This window comes from Ursus americanus, chromosome 12 (genome assembly GCF_024610735.1).
Source record: "Ursus americanus isolate L20-20 chromosome 12, mUrsAme1.1.p, whole genome shotgun sequence".
NCBI lineage: Eukaryota > Metazoa > Chordata > Mammalia > Carnivora > Ursidae > Ursus > Ursus americanus.
This window is the reverse complement of record NC_142138.1, coordinates 40,901,684-40,924,157: the sequence shown is the minus strand read 5'-3', so window position 1 is coordinate 40,924,157 and position 22,474 is coordinate 40,901,684. Positions and strand designations below refer to the sequence as shown.

The following is a 22,474-nucleotide window of genomic DNA, read 5'->3' as shown; positions in this document are numbered from 1 at the left end:
TTCACAGGCATCATTTCAAAGGTCTCCAACATGGAGTATCATCTCAAATGACAACTTTTAAAAGGCCATGATCGAATATTCTTATTTTACTGATAAGGATAACATATAACATTTTTCACCTTAAATAACAAAAGCAACATTAAATAATTCCAAAATATACACTTTATGATAGCATCAAACAAACTCAAACACTCTCACGAAAATAAGAGGTGCCTGATAAGTATCCTTCAATCCTCCCTTAACTTACTTGGATTTTTCCCAGGTCAGGCTTGAATTTTCATAAACAGAATTTAAGATAGCAAGCAGTATATGACAACTAAATGCTATATAAAATCATTCTATTTTAGTTGATCTGAAATTACCTCCTTTTTCAGTTCCACATTTAACTCATTCGTTCAGCAAATACTATACACCAGCCAATAGTATCTGGAAGTACTTTGCATGCTGGGGATATAGTGTTGAACAAGGCAAGGCCTGTGCTCTCATTCTAGATGGAGAAACAAATACACAAATAAATGAGAAAAAAATTGGATTATTATAAGTACAAAAAACTAAAACATGATAGTGACTGAATATGTAGTTACTTTTAAATAAGTGATAGGAAAAGGACTCTCTGAGATGTTTTTAAAAGCTTTTTATTATGAACACTTTCAAACATACTCAAAACAGAGAGAATACTATAATATTCCTCTGCTACCCATCACCTAGCTTAGTCAATTAGTAACATTATGCAATTCTTGTTTTACCTACTCTCTTGCCTTTTTTTTTTTCAAAAGTATTTTAAAGCAAATTCCAGAAATCTTATCATTTCATCCATAAAGAGTTCAGTATCTACTGAGAGAGAATTTCAAAAATACATATAACCTTGAGGTGCCTGGCTGGTTCAGTCAACGGAACATGTGATTCTTGATCTCTGGGTTCATGCTGGGGGTAGAGTTTAAACAACCAACCCCCCCCCCCAAAACCCCACAGAGCCACAGTTATCATACCCAACTAAACTATCATGTGATATGCAGTCTCATGGCTACTCATTTGGTCTCAAAATTATATATTTTTTTTCCAAAGTAGGATCAAAGTTCATACATTGTTGCTAAGATTCATATTTCAATAGGAGTTGCAAAAAGATAATTTCCAAATCCTGAATTTGTTTCATTTATTGGCTAAGACTCTTCTATACAAAAAAAGAACTCTCCTTGTATCAACTATTTGGTTACCCTGAAATATAGAATGGTACAGGAAAGACAGATGGATGCTTGATTCTTTTGGTACATTTTCAGGGTAATAAATTGGAGCCCTTATCAATCTGAAGAGGTGACATTTAAGCTGAAATCTGAATGTCAAAATATAGCCATGCAGGAATTAGGAGAAACAGCATTTCAGGAACAGAGAACAGTTAGGGAAAAGGCCCTAAGGTAGGAAAGATCTTAGCGTGTTTACAGCCTAAAAAGGAAGTCATTTTGGCAAGAGGGGAGTGAAAGGGCCAGTGTTAAATGAGGCAAGATTGAGAAGTAGTTTGGACCACATCATGCCTTGTAAAGGCCCAAACCACCCCATGCTTTTGCAGCCAGGGTAAAAGGATTGACATTTTATAATGAATGGGGTGAGAAATCAGTGGAGGGTTTGCATTTTTAAAAGAGAACTTTGCTGTATGGGGCAGTAGACTGTAGGTAGACAAAGTGAAAGCTGAGAGACCAGATGTTAAGAGGAGGCCTAGGGGCAAGATGGTAACAGCTTGAACTAGAGCTGTAATAGAACAAAAGTAGGAAGGGGGAGTCAACACTCCGTGTTAACCATCTTAAATTTGATCTGTCTCCAGGCCATCCATGCGTAAATGTGAAAAAGTCACATAGGCAACTGGACATATATTCCTCAATTTCCTGGAAGACTTGGGACTAGAAATACGATTTCTGAGTTAGTGACATATGAATTGTATTTCAAGTCTTCGGGCTAGAGGACTGTATCAACAAAAAAGGGAAGGGGCTGAGAACAGAGCCCTGGGGTACATGAGCATCTAGAAACCAGAAGAACGTACAGCGGTTATGCAGAGAATGCACAGATACTGCACCTAGTATGTCCTCCCTCCTTATAAAGCAATAGAACACATGCATATATATGCACCAACTAAGAAGTTTTCTGCTTGTGTATGTTCATGATTAGGAAATACACAATGTTGACTGTTTGAAGGGAGAAGGGATATTTTACAAATTATTCCACATAATTAGTATTACCTTAAAAATACCAAAGGAGTATTTAATTTACATAAATGTAAGTATACCTACTTGGTATGCATAGGCACACAAGAGAGATAACTAAGTTTATAACTCATTTTGCTTAAGTCTATTCTTTCTATCTATCTATCTATCTATATTATTCTATCTGTTAATGAGTCTCTCTTTCAGAGTGAGCATAAGAGAGCCAAGCTTACAGTCCCTTGGCTGGCCTCCATTTTGCATGCCTTTCACAGTGTGTACATCTCACTGTGCTAAGTGATTCTAGTACTTAAAGACTTGAGATATATCTACATGTCAATAAACATATGCACACACACATTTTGGGGGGGGGGGATGTACAACACAGTTCCTAAATGTAAGCCCATCACTTAAACCTATGCTCAGTTTGAAAAACAGCAATGTGTTCCAGTGCTGGAGGACAAACTGACTCCTTTGACAGAGACAGTATTTGTCTCCCATGTATAAAGAAATAGGGCTACAACAACATCAGCAAGCAATCAAAATTAGAAGGAGAAAAATATCAGGCAAGAAATAAAAAAGGCATCCAAATTGGAAAGGAACAGGTAAAATTGTTATTTGCAGATAATAGGATCTTATATAAAGAAAATGCTAAGGACTCAACCAAAAAACTGTTGGAACTAATCAATGAATTCAGTAAGGTTGCAGGATAAAATCAACATACAGAAATCAGTTGCATTTCTTATACATAAATAATGAAAGATCTGAAATAAGGAAAAACATCCCATTCACAATAGCATCAAGGACAATAAAATATTTAGGAACAAATTTAATAAAGGAAGCGAAAGATCTTTGCAATGAAAACTATAACACTTTGATGAAAGAAATTGAGGAAGACATATACAAATGGAAAGATATCCTGTGTTCATGGATTGAAAGAATTATTGATGTTAAAATGTCCACATTACCTAAAGCCATCTACAGATTCAATGCAATCCCTATCAATTTCCAATGGCATATTTCACAGAAATAACAATCTTGGGGCGCCTAGCTGCCTCAGTCAGTGGAGCATGCGACTCTTGATCTCAGGGTTGTGAGTTCAAGCCCCACACTGGGTGTTGAGCCTACACTGAAAAAAAAAAAAAAAGGAAAAAAGAAAAAAAGGAAAAGAAATAACAATCCTAAAATTTGTATGGAACCACAAAAGACCCGAAAAAGCCAAAGTAATCCTGAGAATGAACAAAACCAGAGGTGTCACTCTTTCTGATCTCAAACTATAGCTGACCCTTGAACCATGCAGGGTTAGGGGTGCTGACCCCTGTGTGGTCAAAAATCCACACATAATTTTTTACTTCCCTCAAACTTTACTACTAATTTACTGTTGGCTGGAAGCCTTGCTGATAACGCAGACAGTTGATTAACATATATTTTGTATGTTGTATGTATTATATAGTGTATTCTTACAATAAAACAGAGAAAAGAAAATGTTAAGAAAATCATAACAGAAAATACATTTATAGTACTGTTCTGTGTTTATTGAAAAAAATCTGTATATTAAGTGCCCACACAGTTCAAATCGGTGTTGTTCAAGGGTCAACTGTATACTACTACAAAGCTACAGTAAGTAATTAAAATAGTAGGGTACTAGCATGAAAAACAAACACACACCACAAAGACCAATGGAACAGAATGGAGAGTCCAGAAATAAACCTGTGCACTTGTGGTCAACTACTATTTGGCAAAGGAAACCAAGAACACTCAACAGGGAGAGCCTCTTTAATAAATGGTATTAAGAAAACTGGACAAACACATGCAGAAAAGTGAAATTGGACCCTTATCCTACACCACTCACAAAAATTGACTCGAACTGGATTAAAGACTAAAAACATAAGATCTGATATAGCAGAACTTCTAGAAGAAAATGTAGGGAAGAAGCTCCTTGACGTTGGTCTCTGGGCAATTAGTTTTTAGATATGACACCAAAGCACAAACAACAAAATCAAAAATCAACAAGTGGGCTTATGTCAAATTAAGGTTTCTATGCAGCAAAAGAAATAAAAGGTAACCTACAGAATGAGAAGAAATATTTGCAAACCGTATATTAGATATATGGTAGATATATTAGACTTATATCTAATATATACATTAGATATATTTATATAAAAGCCATGTATTAGATAGTCAATTAAAAATGGGCAGAGTAACCAAATAGACATTTTTCTAAAGACAAACATATGGCCAAAAGACATGTGAAAAGATGCTCAACATCACTAGTCAGGAAAATGCATATCAAAACCACAATGAGATATCACTCACACCTAGAATGGCTATCATAAAGACAAGAGATAACAAATGTTGGCAAGGATGTGGAGAAAGGGGAGCCCCTGTGCACTGTTGGTGGGAATGTAAATTGGTTCAGCCATTATGAGAGTGTTGAAGTTTCTCAAAAAATTAAAGATAGAAATACCATATGATCTAACCATTCCATTCCTGGGGGTACTGATGGAAAGAAAAACAGAGGCCCCAAATGGAGATACTTAATGCTAGGCCAAGTCACCAAACTGGAGTTTAATAACTACCCTAATTGCAGTTTCAACCTCCTTCAGAAATGTAGTCTTAGTCAACCAGTCAGGAATATTCTGGTCAGCACCAATAAGCTGATCTGTCACAGGGGCCCTCTCCATCTCCCAAAAGAAGAGGTAACCCATTGAATAAGATCTGACTGTCCCCAAAGGAAGGGGGCCTCACCCAAAATAATCCTTTTTTTCTGTTTAGGACTTTCTTGCCCTGCCTTTAAAAACCTCTCTTTTCTACAGCCCTTCATTGCTCCCCTCTACTTTGAGAATGCTGCCTGATTCATGAATTGATTAATAAAACCAATTAGATCTTTAAAATATACCTGATTGGATTTTCGTCACTTAAGTTCATATCCAATGGAAATGAAAACAGGATATCAAAGAGATATATCACCCCTTATTGCAACATTACAACGGTCAAGATACAAAAATAATCTTAACTGTCCATCAATGGATGAAGATGTAGTATGTATATCTATTTATATATCTATATCTATATCTAATCTATCTACCTACCTATCTATGTATGTATCTATCTATCTATACACAGTGGAGTATTACTCAGCCACGAGAAAGAAGGAAACCTTGCCATTTGGAACAACACAGATGACCTTAAAGTCATTTGTTAAGTGCAAGGTATTTGCTAGTGGTACAGTGGTAATCATATTGCGATATATAAATATCAAAACATTGTACATTTTAAACTTACACGATGTTATGTCAATTATGTCTCAGTAAAAATAAATTTAAAAAAGGAAAACTGTCAAGCTATGGCATCAAATGATCCAGTATGCCATAATGTGATGAGGTAAGCTTGTTACAAGATTTTGAGGAAGGTAAAAAATACATTAAACTTGTGGTTAGAAGACACAAAACAGCAAATGTGTGCCTATAGTTGGAAAATGAAATTTCAAACTTCCCACATTCTGATAAGAGGCCAGTCAAAATTGGCTGTACTTTAATGAGTAAGTTAAATAATTTTCAAGGAAAATTACGATTACATGCAATTCTTGCTTTGCTTAATTTTTAAGTGTGTTGATTACAAAATTAAACTAAACTTAAGCTGTAAGATTTGTATATCGTGAACTACTTCAAATGCTGCTGAATTGTTACTGTATATTTCTTTTGGCACTGACTGCTTCACAAAAGAAGGAACATGCTTTTAGAGAACAATGACTAAAAACATTAGTACATTAGTCTGATTATTCCCTTTATGACTTTAACTCTCTTGCTGACTTTAGCAAGAATAACGTGACTATTTATGTACTTTTCAAGCAGATCACATATAATGGATAGGTAATAAGGAAAGTTTTGTCTATTTCCTGGACTTTCCCTTACTATGTGAATAGCTTTGCCTCCTTATGACTTAATAATCAGCATGCTGAAATCCTCACTCTTGTCATTTTTATTGCTTTAGCAACAAACTGCTACAAGAAAACAATTTCCACATAAACACGTTTTGTGTTTGGATTGTAGATATTATCAAAGTGATTTTTAAAAAAATCTGATCTTTTAAAATTCACTGAGACTTATTTTATACCCAGATCAGAAGCATCAGTAATACCTGAGAACTTATTAGAAATATAAGTTCTCAGCCCCAAGTCCCCACTGTATTCCACCATTACCATATTCTTCTGCCTCCCCATCAGATAATCACTATTTTAATTTTTGACATTCCCTTGCTTAAAAAAAAACACGTTTTATCACCTTTATATTTGGTTTGGCTTAGTGTTCAACTTTTAAAAATAATATCATGATGCACATAGTTTCTTCTTTTTAGCTTCTTTCATAGTTTCATATTGTTCTTTATAGCTGCTTTTCATTGCTCTATAGTATTTCGTGGTTTAAACATACACCACATATATTATAAAATATAAAGCATTTTATTAAACCATTCTCTTCCATTAATGAGCATCTGGGTTGTTTCCAGTTTTTGGTATTACAGACAGTGCCATGAGCATTCTTGTTCATGACTCTTGTACATATGTATAAAGAATTCCTTTAGGATATAGTACTTAGGTGGAATTACTAGGTAACAAAGTATGTAAATGCCCAACTTTACAAGATAATACCAGATTATTTTTCCCAAGTGGCTGTATTTCTTTATACTTCGACAGCAATTTATATGGAATCTCATTGTTCCACTCCACCTCTACCACTTGTCAGAATTTAAAATTTTTACCAATTGAATGTGTGCAAACTGTATCTGTCCTGATTTGTAGTTTCTGATTACTATTGAGATCGGGTATGTTCACTGTCCATGTGAAACGTCTGTTCATTATCTTTTGAACTTTTCTATTATTTTCCTTCTTTTTAGGAATTTTTAATATATTAGCTATCATTTTTTCTCTGTTATGTGAGATGTAAATGATCTTTCACTTTGTGCCTTGTCTTTTCACTTCCTGAGGTCTTCTGGTAAAAAGAAGTTCCTAATTTTATGATAAATTCACCAATTTTTCTTACACTTTTGTGCTCTTTTCCTATGTATGCTTAATGTTTTAAAGTTTTACTTTTGATATTCATTTTAATTCATTTGAAATATTTATGTATGGTATGAGAAACTAAATTTCTTTTTCCCTTTCCACATGGATAGACAATTTTCCTACTTCTATTCAGGAAACATTTTTTTTCTCTGACTTATTATATTGTTTCTTTCATATATCAAAATTTCAGATATGTGTGGGTCTGTTCTTGACTCTCTACTGTTCCATTTGTGACACGTATCAGTACTTCAGTAATCGCTACATCTTTATAACTCTTAGTGTCTGGTGGGGTAAATCCCCTCTCCTCTGTTATTCAGAAATTTAGCTACCCTTTATTTTTGGCTCTTCTATATAAATTTTAGATGAGCTTATGAAGTTTCACAAAAAATCGCCGGGATTCTGATTGGAGTTGCATTGAACCTGCAGAGCATTTTGAGAACTGACATCACACAGGATTTGTCTATATTTACTTATCTTCTTTAATGTCTCTTAGCCAAGAACTTTTTTACACGTCTTGCACATCTTTTGTTAGATTGATTTCTATGTAACTTAATTTTGTTGCTATTTGAAGAAGTTGTCTTAAAAATATGTATTCCAATTGCTTGATGATGGTGTATACACGTCACCGGCTTCTGTATTTTCATCTTATTAACAAGCATCTTGCGTAAACTAGGATTGCCAGTAAATTGTAGTCTTTTGAGTTTTCCAGGTAGACAATTATATCATCTGCAAATAACCATTTTGCTTCCTTCTTTTAATCCCTATAGTTCTGAGAATAGCACAGTTCAATGTTGAGAAGTAATAGTAATGACAGGCATTTTAGTCCTATTACCCAATTTTAAAGGGGATATATTCAGTGTTTCCTCATATGGGATGATGGTATTTATTTTAGTTTTGTTGTTGTTTTAATATAGATACCATTTATCAGTTTAAGGATCCCCCAACCCCCTTTAAAAGCAGAAATGTGACCAGCTTTTTCTAAATCTATATAACTTTTTCTCCTTTAATCTGTTAATATGGCAAATGACAATCACAGATTTTCTACCATCAAGCCAACCTTGCATTATGAGCATAAGCCCATTTTATAGTGTCATTTTTATACATCACTGCATATGATTTGGTAGTATTTTGTTTAGTATTCTTTTACCAGTGTTCTTGAGTGAAACCTGCCAGTAACACATTCTCCTTGTATATTTTGTTTTCTAGCTTATAGTGACTTCACAGAATGAGTTAGGAACTATAACTTTTTCCCATTATCAAGAACTTTCTATATGCTTGAAATAATTTCTTCTTTGAAAGTTTGGAAGAATTCAGTTGTAAAACAATCTGGATCCAGTGTATTCTTTGTGGACTTTTATTTTCTGCTTTATTTCTTTAAGCGATGAGATTATTCACTCTTTAACTTCTTCCTGGATTAGTATGTTTTTCAGATTATCTCTTTTTTTCATATTTATTTGCATATATTGATAGTATTTTTTACTTACAAAAATCTTTGCTTCTATATGTTTTTTTTCATTTATAATAGCATTTATACCTACTCTCATTTTTCGTATTTTCAGAGCTATGTGTATTTTGTTAGAATTTTCAAGGAATAAGTTTTGGCTTGTTCCTATTATACTGCTTTTTCTATTGTTTACTTTCAGTTATTCTTTTTCTGACTTCTGAAGCCAAGCAATTTGATAAATTTTTAACCTTCCTTTTTCTAAAAAAACATTTAGTTTACAAAGTTCCCTGCAAGAAACATTTTTGCTGCATTTAATGACCACCATTCTTTCTCTGAGCCATTAAAGGTTATTTTAACATTTTTTCCCCATTTATTAAAATCTATTCTAATCAGTTAGAAATCATAATTGGTATTACTATACTTTGTAATTTTCTATGATTTGTTTTATGGCTCAGTTTTTATAAATGTTCCATATATTCTGAAAAGAATGTGGAATCTCTTAATTGCCGGATGCAGAATTCTATAACCTTTGGATCAAGCTTACTGTTTTTGTTCAAACATTCTGTATCTTTCCTCTTTAAAAAGTCTATTGTCAGGGGCGCCTGGGTGGCTCAGTCGTTGAGCACCTGCCTTCAGCTCAGGGCGTGATCCTGGCATTCTGGGATCGAGCCCCAGGTCAGGCTCCTCCGCTGGGAGCCTGCTTGTTCCTCTCCCACTCCCCCTGCTTGTGTTCCCTCTCTCGCTGGCTGTCTCTCTCTGTCAAATAAAATAAAATCTTAAAAAATAAAAATAAAAAGTCTATTGTCCAATAATGCAAGTTGAGATCTTCCAACTGGATGGGTATATGTTAAGTATTTTTTAGTAGCTCTAACAATTTCTGCTTTAGTCTGTATTTAGAGACTATTTTATCAAATACATATACATGCTTAGAATTAGCATATTTTTTTGGTAAATTGAATCTTTTACCATTATGTAAAAACACCCTACTCTTGGTGATATTTTTTCATGATGGGTCTAACTTTCGTTTTGATATTAAGCAGAGCTACCATAGCTTTAACTTGTTTTTGCATTGTGTATTTTTCCTCATACTTTTACTTTCAACTTCTCTATATACTTATATTTTAGATGTATCTTTTTGTTAATGTTATAAAGCTAGGTTTTCTTTTTAAAATCGATTATCCTACTTTTAATTAGTGAGTTTATTCCATTTACATTTATTGGGATTATTGGTATATTTGAACTTATTTCTACTATTTTATCTCTTGGTTTGAAATTTATATGCACTATATTCTTTTCATGAATATCCTGGACATTTTATGATGTACATTTAACTAATGTTAATCAATACCTTGACACCCAACAAAGCAACAGAATACTTCAGCTCTGATCTTCCCTACCTCAACTGTCTTACTGTCTGGAATTTGTTGATTTAAAGCAAACACACAGGTCACCTGTTAACTATTGAGTTGTGTTTGATTTACCTAAGTGTTTACCATTTTATTTTTTCATAAGCTTTTTTGGATCTTAGATCATCATTCTGGAATCACCTTCCTTCTTCTTGAAGCACTTCCTTTAGAGTAGGACCCTTGAGAGTAAACACTCCTTTAAAAAATACTTTCATTTGCTCTTAAACTAATTTCACTTTCTACACAATTCCAGCCTGACATTTTGTTTTCCAATGTTCTAAAGAGAATATTTTACTACTTTCACTGTTAATATTGAGAAGTCAGCTGTTAGTCTTTTTTTGTAGACAATTTAGTCCTTTCTCTCTGGATAGTTTCAAGATGTTGTCTTTGGTGATGCACTTTTTCACTACAGTGGTTCTATGTATACATTTATATTTATCCTTTATTGAGAATATTCTGCTTCCTGGATATTTTTTTAATCTCTGGGGAATTTGCAGCCCATTATCTCTGCAAATACTGTCTCTCTTCCATTCTTTCTTCTCAGGTCTCCACTCAATTTTCCATATCTCTTAACCTTCTTTTCATATTTTCCATCCCCTTACCTTTTTATCTATTTGGGATTGATTTTTCAGATGTATTATTCAGTTCTCCGGTTCTCTCTTCAGCTGTCCCAACTGCTGTTAACCAACACTGTTTCAAATTTGACCAATTACATTTTTCACTTTTGGATTTTAAAAAGGTTAATTTCCTTAAAATTTCATTTTACTTGTTTATCCTGGTAATTTTAGGTATATAGACATCTTATACATAGCTACTTTATATTTTGTTTCTGAGAATTCAAAATCTGCAATCTTTTGGAGGGAATGTCTAAATTTATTACTTTGTTAGCGCTCATTCAAGTTAGTTTGCTGTCTCTCATGTGTTTGGTGATCTTTAACAGTGTATTACTTGATCTTAATTTGTGGAAGTCCCATATTCCCATTCTGGAGAAGCTTTCTACAGAAAGCACTTGATTTTACTGGTAGAAAAATTGTGACTTGCGGGGCGCGCCTGGATGGCACAGTCGTTAAGCATCTGCCTTCGGCTCAGGGTGTGATCCCAGCATTCTGGGATCGAGCCCCACATCAGGCTTCTCCACTGGGAGCCTGCTTCTTCCTCTCCTACTCCCCCTGCTTGTGTTCCCTCTCTCGCTGGCTGGCTGTCTCTCTCTCATAAATAAATAAAATCTTAAAAAAAAAAGAAAATGAAAAATTGTGACTTGCAAACTAAAACTTACACTCCTCTTGAGGATTTTAACACAAAACTTAAGTCCTACTGTTATTGCAAGGTTTGTTATCCTGGTGTTACTATAGTAATCCATCCTTGGCAAACTCACTTCTGAATGCCTGCATTTCCAAAGCTAGCTCCTTGCCATTCTGGCTCTTACTCTCTCTCCAACTTCCTACTTCTCTGGCCTACTCTTTGGACTCAGCTTCTAATCCCAACCTTTGAGTGCTCATTTTTGTGCTTGAACACTCCTTAATTTTTAGGTGCTAAAGCCCCAGCTTATCCAGATTCATGCTCAAGTATGTCTGTTTTGGGGTGAGGGGTTGCCGGATACCACTCTTACCTTTAATGAGACCAGCAGTGCCTCAAATTATGTGTCTTATTGGAGGTCTTAGGTGCTCAGTCATGATACTAGAAGTGGAAATCACGCAAGATTTCTGACTTATAGAAGTTATTTAAAAACTTACCTCTCTATATGTATATATTTACATATGTATGTTTACAAATACATATATTTATATACATATAAGGCCAGTATCTCAAAGATGCATTAGATTTCAAAAGATAGCTAGAAGGTAAATAAGAATTCTAATTAAGATTATGATCCATGAATTGTTATTTGTTCTTTTGGGTTTCTCATACTCACCCTCAGTTGCTTTGGGAAGGATCAACAACACCTGTAAAAATTTTGTTAGATTTGAATCTATAATGCAGCTTTTACCTACTCAACATATAATGACAATTTCCATTGTGACCTCAGTTTGTGTTATAGGGATAGCATGGATTATTTTATATTCCTAAAATATTCCATTTGCAATATTTGAATTAGATGACTATAAAATGACTAGCGTTCTGTTTTCATTTACCTGTTTTCTGAAAGGTCAGGCCCTAAAATAAAGTTAACCTCAAACAAGAGAATGCTACATATATTACTGGTGCTTGCATTTTAATGCACACGGTTTTTCATTTGATTTTTTTTCTCTTTATATCCTCAGTGTGTAGCACACAGAAGGCATCCTATAACATCCACTGAGTAAAAGATGCTATTGATACTACAGAAGTAAACTGCAAACTTTTCCCATTACTACCAGTGAAGTGGACAATTTGCTCTGAATCAGATTTTGCCCTACCAGGACAAAAAGCACTTGCAAGAAAGCTAAGCAAAGTTAGTCTGTGAGATCTTGAATATAGTAGAGCTAATACATGTTTTGACCAACAGGAAGCTTCCAAAGGGAAATAATACTTAAAACCAAAGTTACAAATTATAATCTATTTAAACTTTAATTTGTGCATTTGTGGTAATTTATGACTGCGAAACACTTTTTTCTTAGAATGACATAAAGGCACATTTCATTTGAATGCATAGTGTACCATTCTAAAATATACTAATAATTTCCTTACAAAGTGCTTGAGCAGTCACTTACACATACAGTAATAGCAAAATATATTTACACTCTATAGAGTTTAAAATTTTAAAATCTGACTAAAATATATATATATATATTTTAAAAACTACAGAAAATATTAGTGCTTTCTTCAGCTTAATTGTGTGATATACCCTGCCCTCTAATTTTTTTTAGTGATTGACTTCAATTAAAAAACATTTCTGTACACTGTGTAGTTACAAAATGCTATGTCAGTTTTTAATGCTAAAAGCCTATTTTAGACATTGCTTTCTATGCATATTTGAGAACCAGGAAAAGGTGAGCAGACTGTACCTCAAAAGTATTTAGTGTTTTTTTTATGCTGTGTTAACACTGTATAAATTAAAGCCAGACAATTAAGCCAAGATCCTCTACTGTCCTTTAACAAGGAAGTTAACTGGCATTTTAAAATAACTTTAAAACATATTGCTCCCTGTTTCTATAAGATTTTCCCCCAAAGATTCTTGGGTAATAATTAATTTGGAAGGAAATATGAATTATCTCTGAACAATTTTAATTGTTCTCAGAGTACACAAAAACATGCCAACACACCCTAGGCAAGGCTGAAACATTTATAAACTTTCTATAAATCAATGTGCTTTTATGTTTCTCATAGAATTAAAATTTGAACAATTTTTAAGACATGAGATCATTGTGATTAAATGGTTAATTCTGTACGGTTAGTTAACAACTTGCTATTCCTGAGATATAATGACCCTAACATGCTAAGCACAGAATCAAAGATGTTATTGTTGAACTAAGGAAAAACAGTGAAGGCATAGAATAGGAGGAAAAGAATGTAAAAACTAACAACAAAAAACCCAAAAAACTCCAGGCAAGTGGAAGAATCATGGCTTGCCAAAAGACTTTCCTATAAGAGCATCAAAAAAGCCACAAATGGATCCTCCGAAAAGTTGTAAAAGGTATCTGATCAAATTATTTTTGAGACTTTTGAGGTACAGCTTTAGTGTTATAATAGTTTTTATAAAATATAGACTGTTTTATCAAAAATATTTATACATTCTGTTACAATATATTGCTTTTGCCCTCAGTAACTGCCAATATAAAATCTGGATCCAGTGGCCTAAAATGTACAAATGCACTTAACGTAAATGCTGGAGTTTGAGGTGTCTGCTTGGCCACTGTACAAAAGTGATGAAGTGGTGAAATTAAATAATAAACCTACAACACAGAATACATTACAACTTGCACATATACATGTTCACAGCATGTATACAATGATAATCCCTATGTTTTAACAGATAAAGTTCCCTTCTACAGTAGACATAAGAATAAGATAAACTGGGTTGATAAATGTACAATGAATATCAAAAAAAGAGTAATTAGTTCACTGATTTTGGAAGAAGGTATGATTGAACATATCAAGTGTCTAGACTTTGGGAATGCATACAGGTAATACAGTATCTTGGTTCAGGCTAATCAGAAGTCCTCATTCTTAAAATTTTAAGTAAATGCTGATGTTTAGCTGTTCCTGTTTGTTTCAGCATGGTTTAATAAACAAAAAATTGTTTGGCAAGTAGCTCTGTTGCAAAGCTATGAGGCTGTTACATGGTTGGTAAAGATAAGGCGATAAAAATTTTCTCCTAATAAATATAGAAAATTTATAAAACATCAATTTGTTTTTTTAAAGCCAAAAATGTGCACAAACCACTACATTTTTTTGATATTACAGTAATTTCATTAAAAAAATAAGAGCATTTGCCTTATTCAAACAGAATTACTATGTGTAAATAGTAATAGCATCCCAAGCCCTTTTGTTCTTTTTGTAAAATATAGCTAAATGAAGTGAAATGATTAATTTTCCTTCCATTTAAGGCATAGCTAGGGACTGTGGAAGCATGTTTTTTTTGTTTTTGTTTTTGTTTTTTAAATAGACTATTGATCCACAAGTATTCATTTGTGATAGGTTTTCATGGCCGATGTTCATTCCACTTAAACTCCATGAAACTGTTTCCAGTGCTCAGATTTACGTTGAAAATACATTAAGAAACCACTTTCAAGAAGGTTTTATAACAGTACTTTTAAGGAAATCTTCATATGTTTAAAAAAAAACTCAGAAGCTACTGGTGGCACAGAGAGCAAATGAAGGGTTGCTATTGTTAAGAGGTCTTCTTGTGAGTCAGTTTGCTTGATTTCACAGTGTCTAGGAACTTAACACCAATCAGCAATGTAGTCAAAATCTCTGAACATTTCTTGCTCCTCTTCTGAAAGTATCCTTGGTTCTCGAGGTGGAGTCAGAATAGGTGCTTCTGAGGTAAATTCATCATCAAAATTACTAACATCTTCTCGTCCTCTAATGGTAGGTACAAATGGCGGCTTGACTTTTTTGTCCATGAGGGCACTCCAATCAATTAGCTGGATTACAAAATATAAAATGACCAGTTTAGTTTCCTACACCTAACTGCTAGTTTCACAAAAAATTTTAAACTTTCACACTTACCCGGAAAAATGGGTGCTTTTTTACATCCTCTGCGTCTTTCTCACCGGCTCCAAGGCGCCGCTCAGGATTTCTTCTTAATAGCTAACACAACATAAAGTATAAAAGTTAAAATAAAGCAGTGACTTCATTGATAAAGGTTCTCATAACCTGCAAAGATTTAGATGTTCTTTTGTCTAAACCATGCAACATCTATGAAGTGAAAAACACCTACTAAAATTCTAATTGAGAAATGTCCTTCAATGTAAGAAATTTAAGTAGTTTATAAACCATTAATTCTTACCCTTCTCATTATTGATATGGCTTCTGTAGATAAGAACCTTGGATACCTTACTTCATCATTTACAATACTGTCAAAAACCTCCTCTTCATCATCACCAGGAAAGGGAGACTAGAAGAAATATCTTTGAGTAAGTCAAAATGAATTTCAATACTGTAAAATCTTATCACCTACCCAAAGTACAACCAAGAACTAGGTAGTGAGGAAAACAAACCAAACTACCAAAAAACCAAACAAACAAGGACTACAAGAAGCCACAAAAGATACACAACAGATCTATTATCCAGATGATACACCATATACTCTCATTGAAATCTTCTTCAACTTTATTTCCCAGACCTTTTTTTTTTTTTTTTTTTTAAGATTTTATTTATTTATTTGACAGAGAGAGGCAGCAAGACAGGGAACACAAGCACGGAGTGTGGGAGAGGGAGAAGCAGGCTTCCCGCCAAGCAGGGAGCCCGATATGGGGCTCGATCCCAGAACGCTGGGATCATGACCTGAGCCAAAGGCAGATGCTTAATGACTGAGCCACCCAGGCGCCCCTTATTTCCCAGACCTTAATAACAAATTTGGTTATATTATGTAATGTCATTTTTCATTTAATTCCATTCCATTTTATTTTATTCATTTATTCATTTATTTGGTCTGACAGTCAATATTTTGAGTGCCTACTAGATACTAAAAAATATTTAGATAATGGACACATTCCTCAAGAAGCTCAATCTTGTAGAAAGACAGAAGGAAATGGGTAAATATGGCAATAAATGTAACCACAGAAACACAGAGTTTGTGGGAATACATCTGATATGGATGTGCTTTGAATTTCAGTCAATAGCAAATTAATTAGCAAAACACAATGAGAGATCCACAGGTATAATGACTACACTAAGCAGCAGCTGTCAACAAAAGTTAAACTTAAAAGCACACATTTCTAGGCATTTTTAATTTAAGCTCTATATAGAACCAGTCTTAGGGCATTTCAGTAAGCAGAGTATTAAAACTGTTGTTTATAATGACAGTAATGACCCTAAGTCATAAAAAAGTAGTTAAATTACATTCAGTGTAACAATTTGATGCACAAAGGGATACACTCAACCATGTTGAAATGTGGCTATGAAATAAGACTTACTACCTCACAATTTGAGATGACTTAGATTTGACTGCTTGCTTCCTGTAAAATTATTAATGAGTAAGAGCCAGTGAGAAAGCAGTACTAATGGAAAGAGAGGGATCTTTGACCTGAGGAATCTACGAAAATGAATTTAGAACCCAACTTCCTAAAGCTGAGCTGCCAATCTTATTGCTCATATCTAAGGAAATTTCAAACTTTTCAGTTATCAAAACCTTAGTTTGTTCATTTGTTCACTCAAAATAGATAAATCAAATAGATAAATGAAATATCTACTATGTGGGATAATATAATTTCTTTCTGGGATAGAGACAGCAGCAAATGAGAGGAAAATTCTATTTCACAAGGATTCTCAATCAGAATTTCAAGTGGTAATACAAAGCACCTTTGTCCATTGATCGATTTTGTATTTAAAAAAATGTCACCCTACAAATCCCTGAATAGTGAAGATACACCCACATATTCATTAAGATGTTAAAGTTCCTTGTTTCTGCAAATAGCTTATAAGCTAACAGAACTAACAACAGAATGCTAACAAATGTGTTTTAAGCAGATATAAAAAGAATTCAATGGTTTTTTCAGATGTCAGGAGTCCAACTCCAATATCTAAGTTTGCTTTAAACTTCTCTGATATTTTAATTCTCATTTGGCACTAGGAAAGGGGAGCTAGTACGTTAGTTTATTCCTGGAATCTTTCCAGTCCTCAAAACCCATACAAACACAAATACAAATCTCAAAAACAAATTTGAAAATGCATGATATACCCAGTGAGTTTTCAATTACTTATAATAATAGAGAAATTAGACATAAGCTTTAGCCAAACCTCACTTTTATCACAGTCAAAATTACTAACATTTTACCAATGCTATAAAATTATAAAGTACACCTATGACTTTTAAGTTTAGTTCTTTTCCCAACTGTCCTCTTACGAAGGTGCTAAAGAAAAAGGATACTGCAATAAAAAAAATTGTGAAGGGAGAGTAATTAGGAGGTTAATCAATTAGAAGCTCTTTTAAAAAATACAGAACAAGAGCTTCCTCATTTGTTCACTGCCAAGTTTTCCAGTCACTTCAGGATAGGAAGAGGTAGAATCGACTGGCTGTTAATTCTGTAGTATTTTGTAATAAATTCACATTTTTTGCCTGTCAGCTCTAATATGGGGAATAAATTTTAAGCAAGCATATAATTTTTGGTGACTTAATTACATCTCATACATAAATGAATAATACATTTAAAAAAACAAAGCAACAAAAATGTTACTTGAAAAGAAAGGGGGGAGTTTAAGTATGTCAGAGCTTATATAAACAACTATTATGAGTACTTCTGGCCTTCTTAGAAAGCAAAGACCACTGTGGATTAGGGATAAAATATCTTTCCAGCCTAAAACGCTATATAACAGCTTTCTGAGATACAGGTAAAAATTTTCAGATCTGGATCACTAGTCTTAAGAATAGAAATAAGTTTGGGTAGATTCCATATCCTGAGGTAGCAAAGCATAATGGTTTAGAGAGGCTGTGAAGCCAGAGAACCAGAGTTAAAAATCCCAGCTCCACCACATGAGAGCTCTGTGACTTCTTTGTGTCTCCATCAATATACCTTAAAATGGGCATAAGACTAGTACTGAGCTCATTAAAGGTCATTGAAAAACTAAATGAGCTAATTTATATATATATATTAAGATTTTATTTATTTATTTGACAGAGAGAAAAGCAGCAAGAGAGGGAACACAAGCAGGGGGAGTGGGAGAGGGAGAAGCAGGCTTCCCGCAGAGCAGGGAGCCTGATGTGGGGCTCAATCCCAGAATGCCGGATCATGACCTGAGCTGAAGGCAGACGCTTAACCTGAGCCACCCAGGCACCCCAGAGCTAATATTTATAAAGCAAATAAGATAGTACCTAGCACATGGCAAACATTTTAATAAGCTATTTCTTTTCCTCCAAGTATCCACTCCAATTTGACATACCAAAGGGGCTGTCTTTTGGATAGACTAATAAAATCCTTTGTTTGGAACAAGTGTCATTAAACGACAATATAGAGTAAAACTTTAGAAACTTCTGACATTCAATAATTTGGTCAATCATTTATTCAGCTACTAATTTATTCCTAGACCTGTACACCTAGAATGTACAAAGAAGACTGCTGGTGCTGGGAAAACTGCAAAGCAATGAACCAAGCTCTTTTTTTATTTTTTGCATCCCAAGATCATCAAGCCCCTCTAAGCAGTTTTCTTTTCTTTTCTTTTTTTATTTTTTAAAGATTTTATTTATTTACTTGACAGAGATAGAGACAGCCAGCGAGAGAGGGAACACAAGCAGGGGGAGTGGGAGAGGAAGAAGAGGCTCATAACGGAGGAGCCTGATGTGGGGCTTGATCCCATAATGCTGGGATCACGCCCTGAGCCGAAGGCAGACGCCCAACTGCTGTGCCACCCAGGCGCCCCTCTAAGCAGTTTTCAATCACTTGTCTATATATTTACCCTTTCCCAATTCCACTCAATTTATCATTTCCAACAATTTGTAACAAAATAGATTAGCCAATCATTGTTGATTTATTAGGTATAACTCACCGTTTCCTAAGTGGTAACAATTTCTCTGTAAAACGAAGCTATCCCCAGAAATTAATTTTTTTCAGTGAGAAAGAGAGACAGTGAGACAGCACATGCATGCACGAGTGGGGGAGGTTCAGAGCGAGGGGGAGAGAACCTTAAGCTGACTCCACGCTGAGCGTGGAGCCGGATGCGGAACCCAATCTTATGATCCTGAGATCATGACCTAAGCCAAAACCAAGAATCAGACACTTAACCAACTGAGCCACCCAGGCACCCACCCGGAAATTTATTTTAAGTTAATCTAAAAAAAAACAGGAGGGAAAAAATGTTTATCTTTTAATTCTATGATACCCTTTTTGAAGATAAGCTTTTGACCAACGTATAGCTGACTTTTTGTTACAGATGTAGAGTACAAGATAGATAGAATCATAGACAATTATTAGTATATTATAAATATGTATAAAACTTAAGCTCCACTTATGTAGGAGATATATTAAGTCATTTATAAATGACATCTTTTGTTCATTCAATCATCTTTCCTCATTTCTCTCTCATCTATTTTATACTGCTTACCTCACCAACAAGCATTTCATATATAAGAACACCAAGTCCCCACCAATCTACAGCTCTTGTATAGGATGTTTCTGTTAATACTTCCGGGGCAAGAAATTCAGGAGTGCCACAAAATGTGCTTGTTCTATCTCCATATCCCATTCCTGAAAAGGTAAAATTTAAGTATTTGTTAGCAAAGAAAAATTCTAGATGATAGATGAAACAGACAATATCCTTAGGAAGCAAAATTAAAGTTCCACATTTGTGTATGATGACCAAACTCAAGATATACCAGACTTCTAAAGAAAATGTTAAGGACTGGTATAGAGAAAACTGCAATAGTAACTCTACTATTTAATTAATGGGTAAAAATAAATAAAATTTTTATACTTCATTTTATTCACTTCTCTTTCTTGTCATTACTTTACAAGCGATGCTAAGAAGTTACAACAAAAAAACTGATTCGGAGCTTCAGTTTCTGTCATCTTTCAAATTCAATCTTTCAAATATTTTATTTGATTCATTACAAAAATAACAATAAGTATAGTATAGAAAATACCAAAAAGGAACCCTTGGATAATCCAGAGTTAGCCACCAAAACAACCTTGAAAAGAAAAACAAAACTGGAGGTATCACAGTTCTAGATTTTAAGTTATACTATAAAGCTATAGTAATCAAAACATTATGGCACTAGCACAAAAACAGACACAATGGATCAGGAACAGGATAGAAAGCCCCAGAAACAAACCCACAATTACACAGTCAATTAATCTTCAACAAAAGAGGCAAGAATATGCAATGGGAAAAAGAAAGTCTCTTCAACAAATGGTGCTGAGAAAACTAGACAGCTACATGCAAAAGAATGAAACTGTACCACCTTCTTATACCATACAAAAAAATAAACTCAAGATGGATTAAAGACCTAAATGTGAGACCTGAAACCATAAAAATCCTAGAAGAGAGCACAGGCAATAACTTCTCTAACAATGGCCATAGCAACATCTTCCTAAATAGGTCTCTCAAGAGAAATAAAAGCAAAAGTAAACTATTGGGACTACATTAAAATAAAAACTTCTAAAGAGCGAAGGAAACAATCAACCAAACTAAAAGACAACCTATCGAATGGGAGAAGATATCTGCAAATGACATATAAATAATCCAACTAAAAAATGCGCAAGAGAAATGAACAGACATTTCTCCAAAGACGACATACAGATGACCAAAAGACACCTGAAAAGATGTTCAACATCACTCATCATTAGGAAAATGCAAAACAAAACCACAATATCACCTCACACCTGCCCAAAAGCTTAAAATAAAAAACACAAGAAACAAGTGTTGGTAGGATGTGGAGAGAAAGGAAACCTCGTGCACTGCTGGTGGAATGCAAACTGGTGCAGCCACTTTGGAAAACAGTATGGAGGTTCCTCGAAAATTTAAAAATAGCACTACCTTATGATCCAGTAATTGCACTACTGGGTATTTACCCAAAGAATACAAAAACACTTAGTATTTAACACTCAAACAATTTGAAACGATATATGTACCCCTATGTTTATTTTCAAATAGCCAAAATATGGAAGTAGCCCAATTGTCCATTGATAGATGAATGGATAAAGAAGATGTGGTATGTACAAACAAACACACGCATGCGCGCGCACACACACACACACACACACACACACACACACAGAGGAATATTATTTAGCCATAAAAAGGAATGAAATCTTGCCATTTGCAACAACACAGATGGAGCTAGAGAGTATACTGCTAAGTGAAATAAGTCAAAGAAAGACAAATACCATATGGTTTCACTCATGTGGAATTTAAGAAACAAAACAAAGGAAAAAAAACCACAGACATATCAAACTCTACAGACTCTTAACTATAAAGAACAAACTGATGATTACCAGAGGGGAGGTGGGTTGGGGGGAGAGGTGAAATAGGAGATAGGGATTAAAGAGTACACTTATCATTATGAGCACTGAGTAATGTACAGAATGGTTGAATCAACATATTGTACATCTGAAATGAATGTAACACTGTAAATTAACTACACTGGAATTAAAATAAAAAAATAAAGTTAACCAAATGTGTCATATAATACAGAGATACAGTATTAATCTTTTAGTTAACTAGTTCTCAAATTTATGTTCTTCATAATTTAGTTTAATTTTATCATAATTCAGTAATATATTAATCAAATATACATTTTACATATTGAAGACAATGTCTCAATATATTCTAAATAATTAAAAGCTCCTTATAAAGCATATTATGAAAGAATTTGAAAGAAAAGTTCTCAATTCTAAATTTTAAAAGCTATAATGACTGAAAATCTCAAATCAATGTGAGTCTATGGACCAAGACATGAAGAGCATAATTAAATACCTTAGCACACAAGGTGGAGAAATTTTCTGTTTTCGCAAAACTTCGTCAACATTGTCACACCATTTTTTTTCTTCAATAAAATATTATTTTAAAAAAGAGCTGATATTGTATCTATGTAAGTTCTACAAAAGCCTTTTAAATGACTTGGCCAAGATTAGGAAAACCTTAGTTAAGAAAGATAGAAATTGAACTAATGTTTCTTGATCTTTATTCTATGCTTTGATCACAACTAGAGTATATTACAAACGCCATACTTTTAGGATAAAACTACTCTAATTTTTTGCATTCTTTTGTTTATAGTAGTATTATAAAATCTGTGACATTT

At 34.0% G+C, this 22,474-nt stretch overlaps 1 protein-coding gene across 2 annotated transcripts in view; it reads right to left on the bottom strand.

Moving 5' to 3' along the window:
- Window positions 1-3,321: 3,321 nt before the first annotated feature.
- PKN2 (protein kinase N2) overlaps window positions 3,322-22,474 on the bottom strand; it is a 141,208-nt gene continuing 122,055 nt past the window's right edge. For both annotated transcript variants that reach the window (XM_045801851.2, XM_045801852.2), the window contains 4 exons: window positions 19,780-19,922; window positions 15,530-15,637; window positions 15,250-15,330; window positions 3,322-15,164 (listed from right to left, as the gene is read on the bottom strand). In XM_045801851.2, coding sequence (XP_045657807.1) covers window positions 14,961-15,164; window positions 15,250-15,330; window positions 15,530-15,637; window positions 19,780-19,922 — 536 coding nt within the window. In that variant the 3' untranslated portion in view covers window positions 3,322-14,960. The remainder of the gene's footprint in view (window positions 15,165-15,249; window positions 15,331-15,529; window positions 15,638-19,779; window positions 19,923-22,474) is intronic.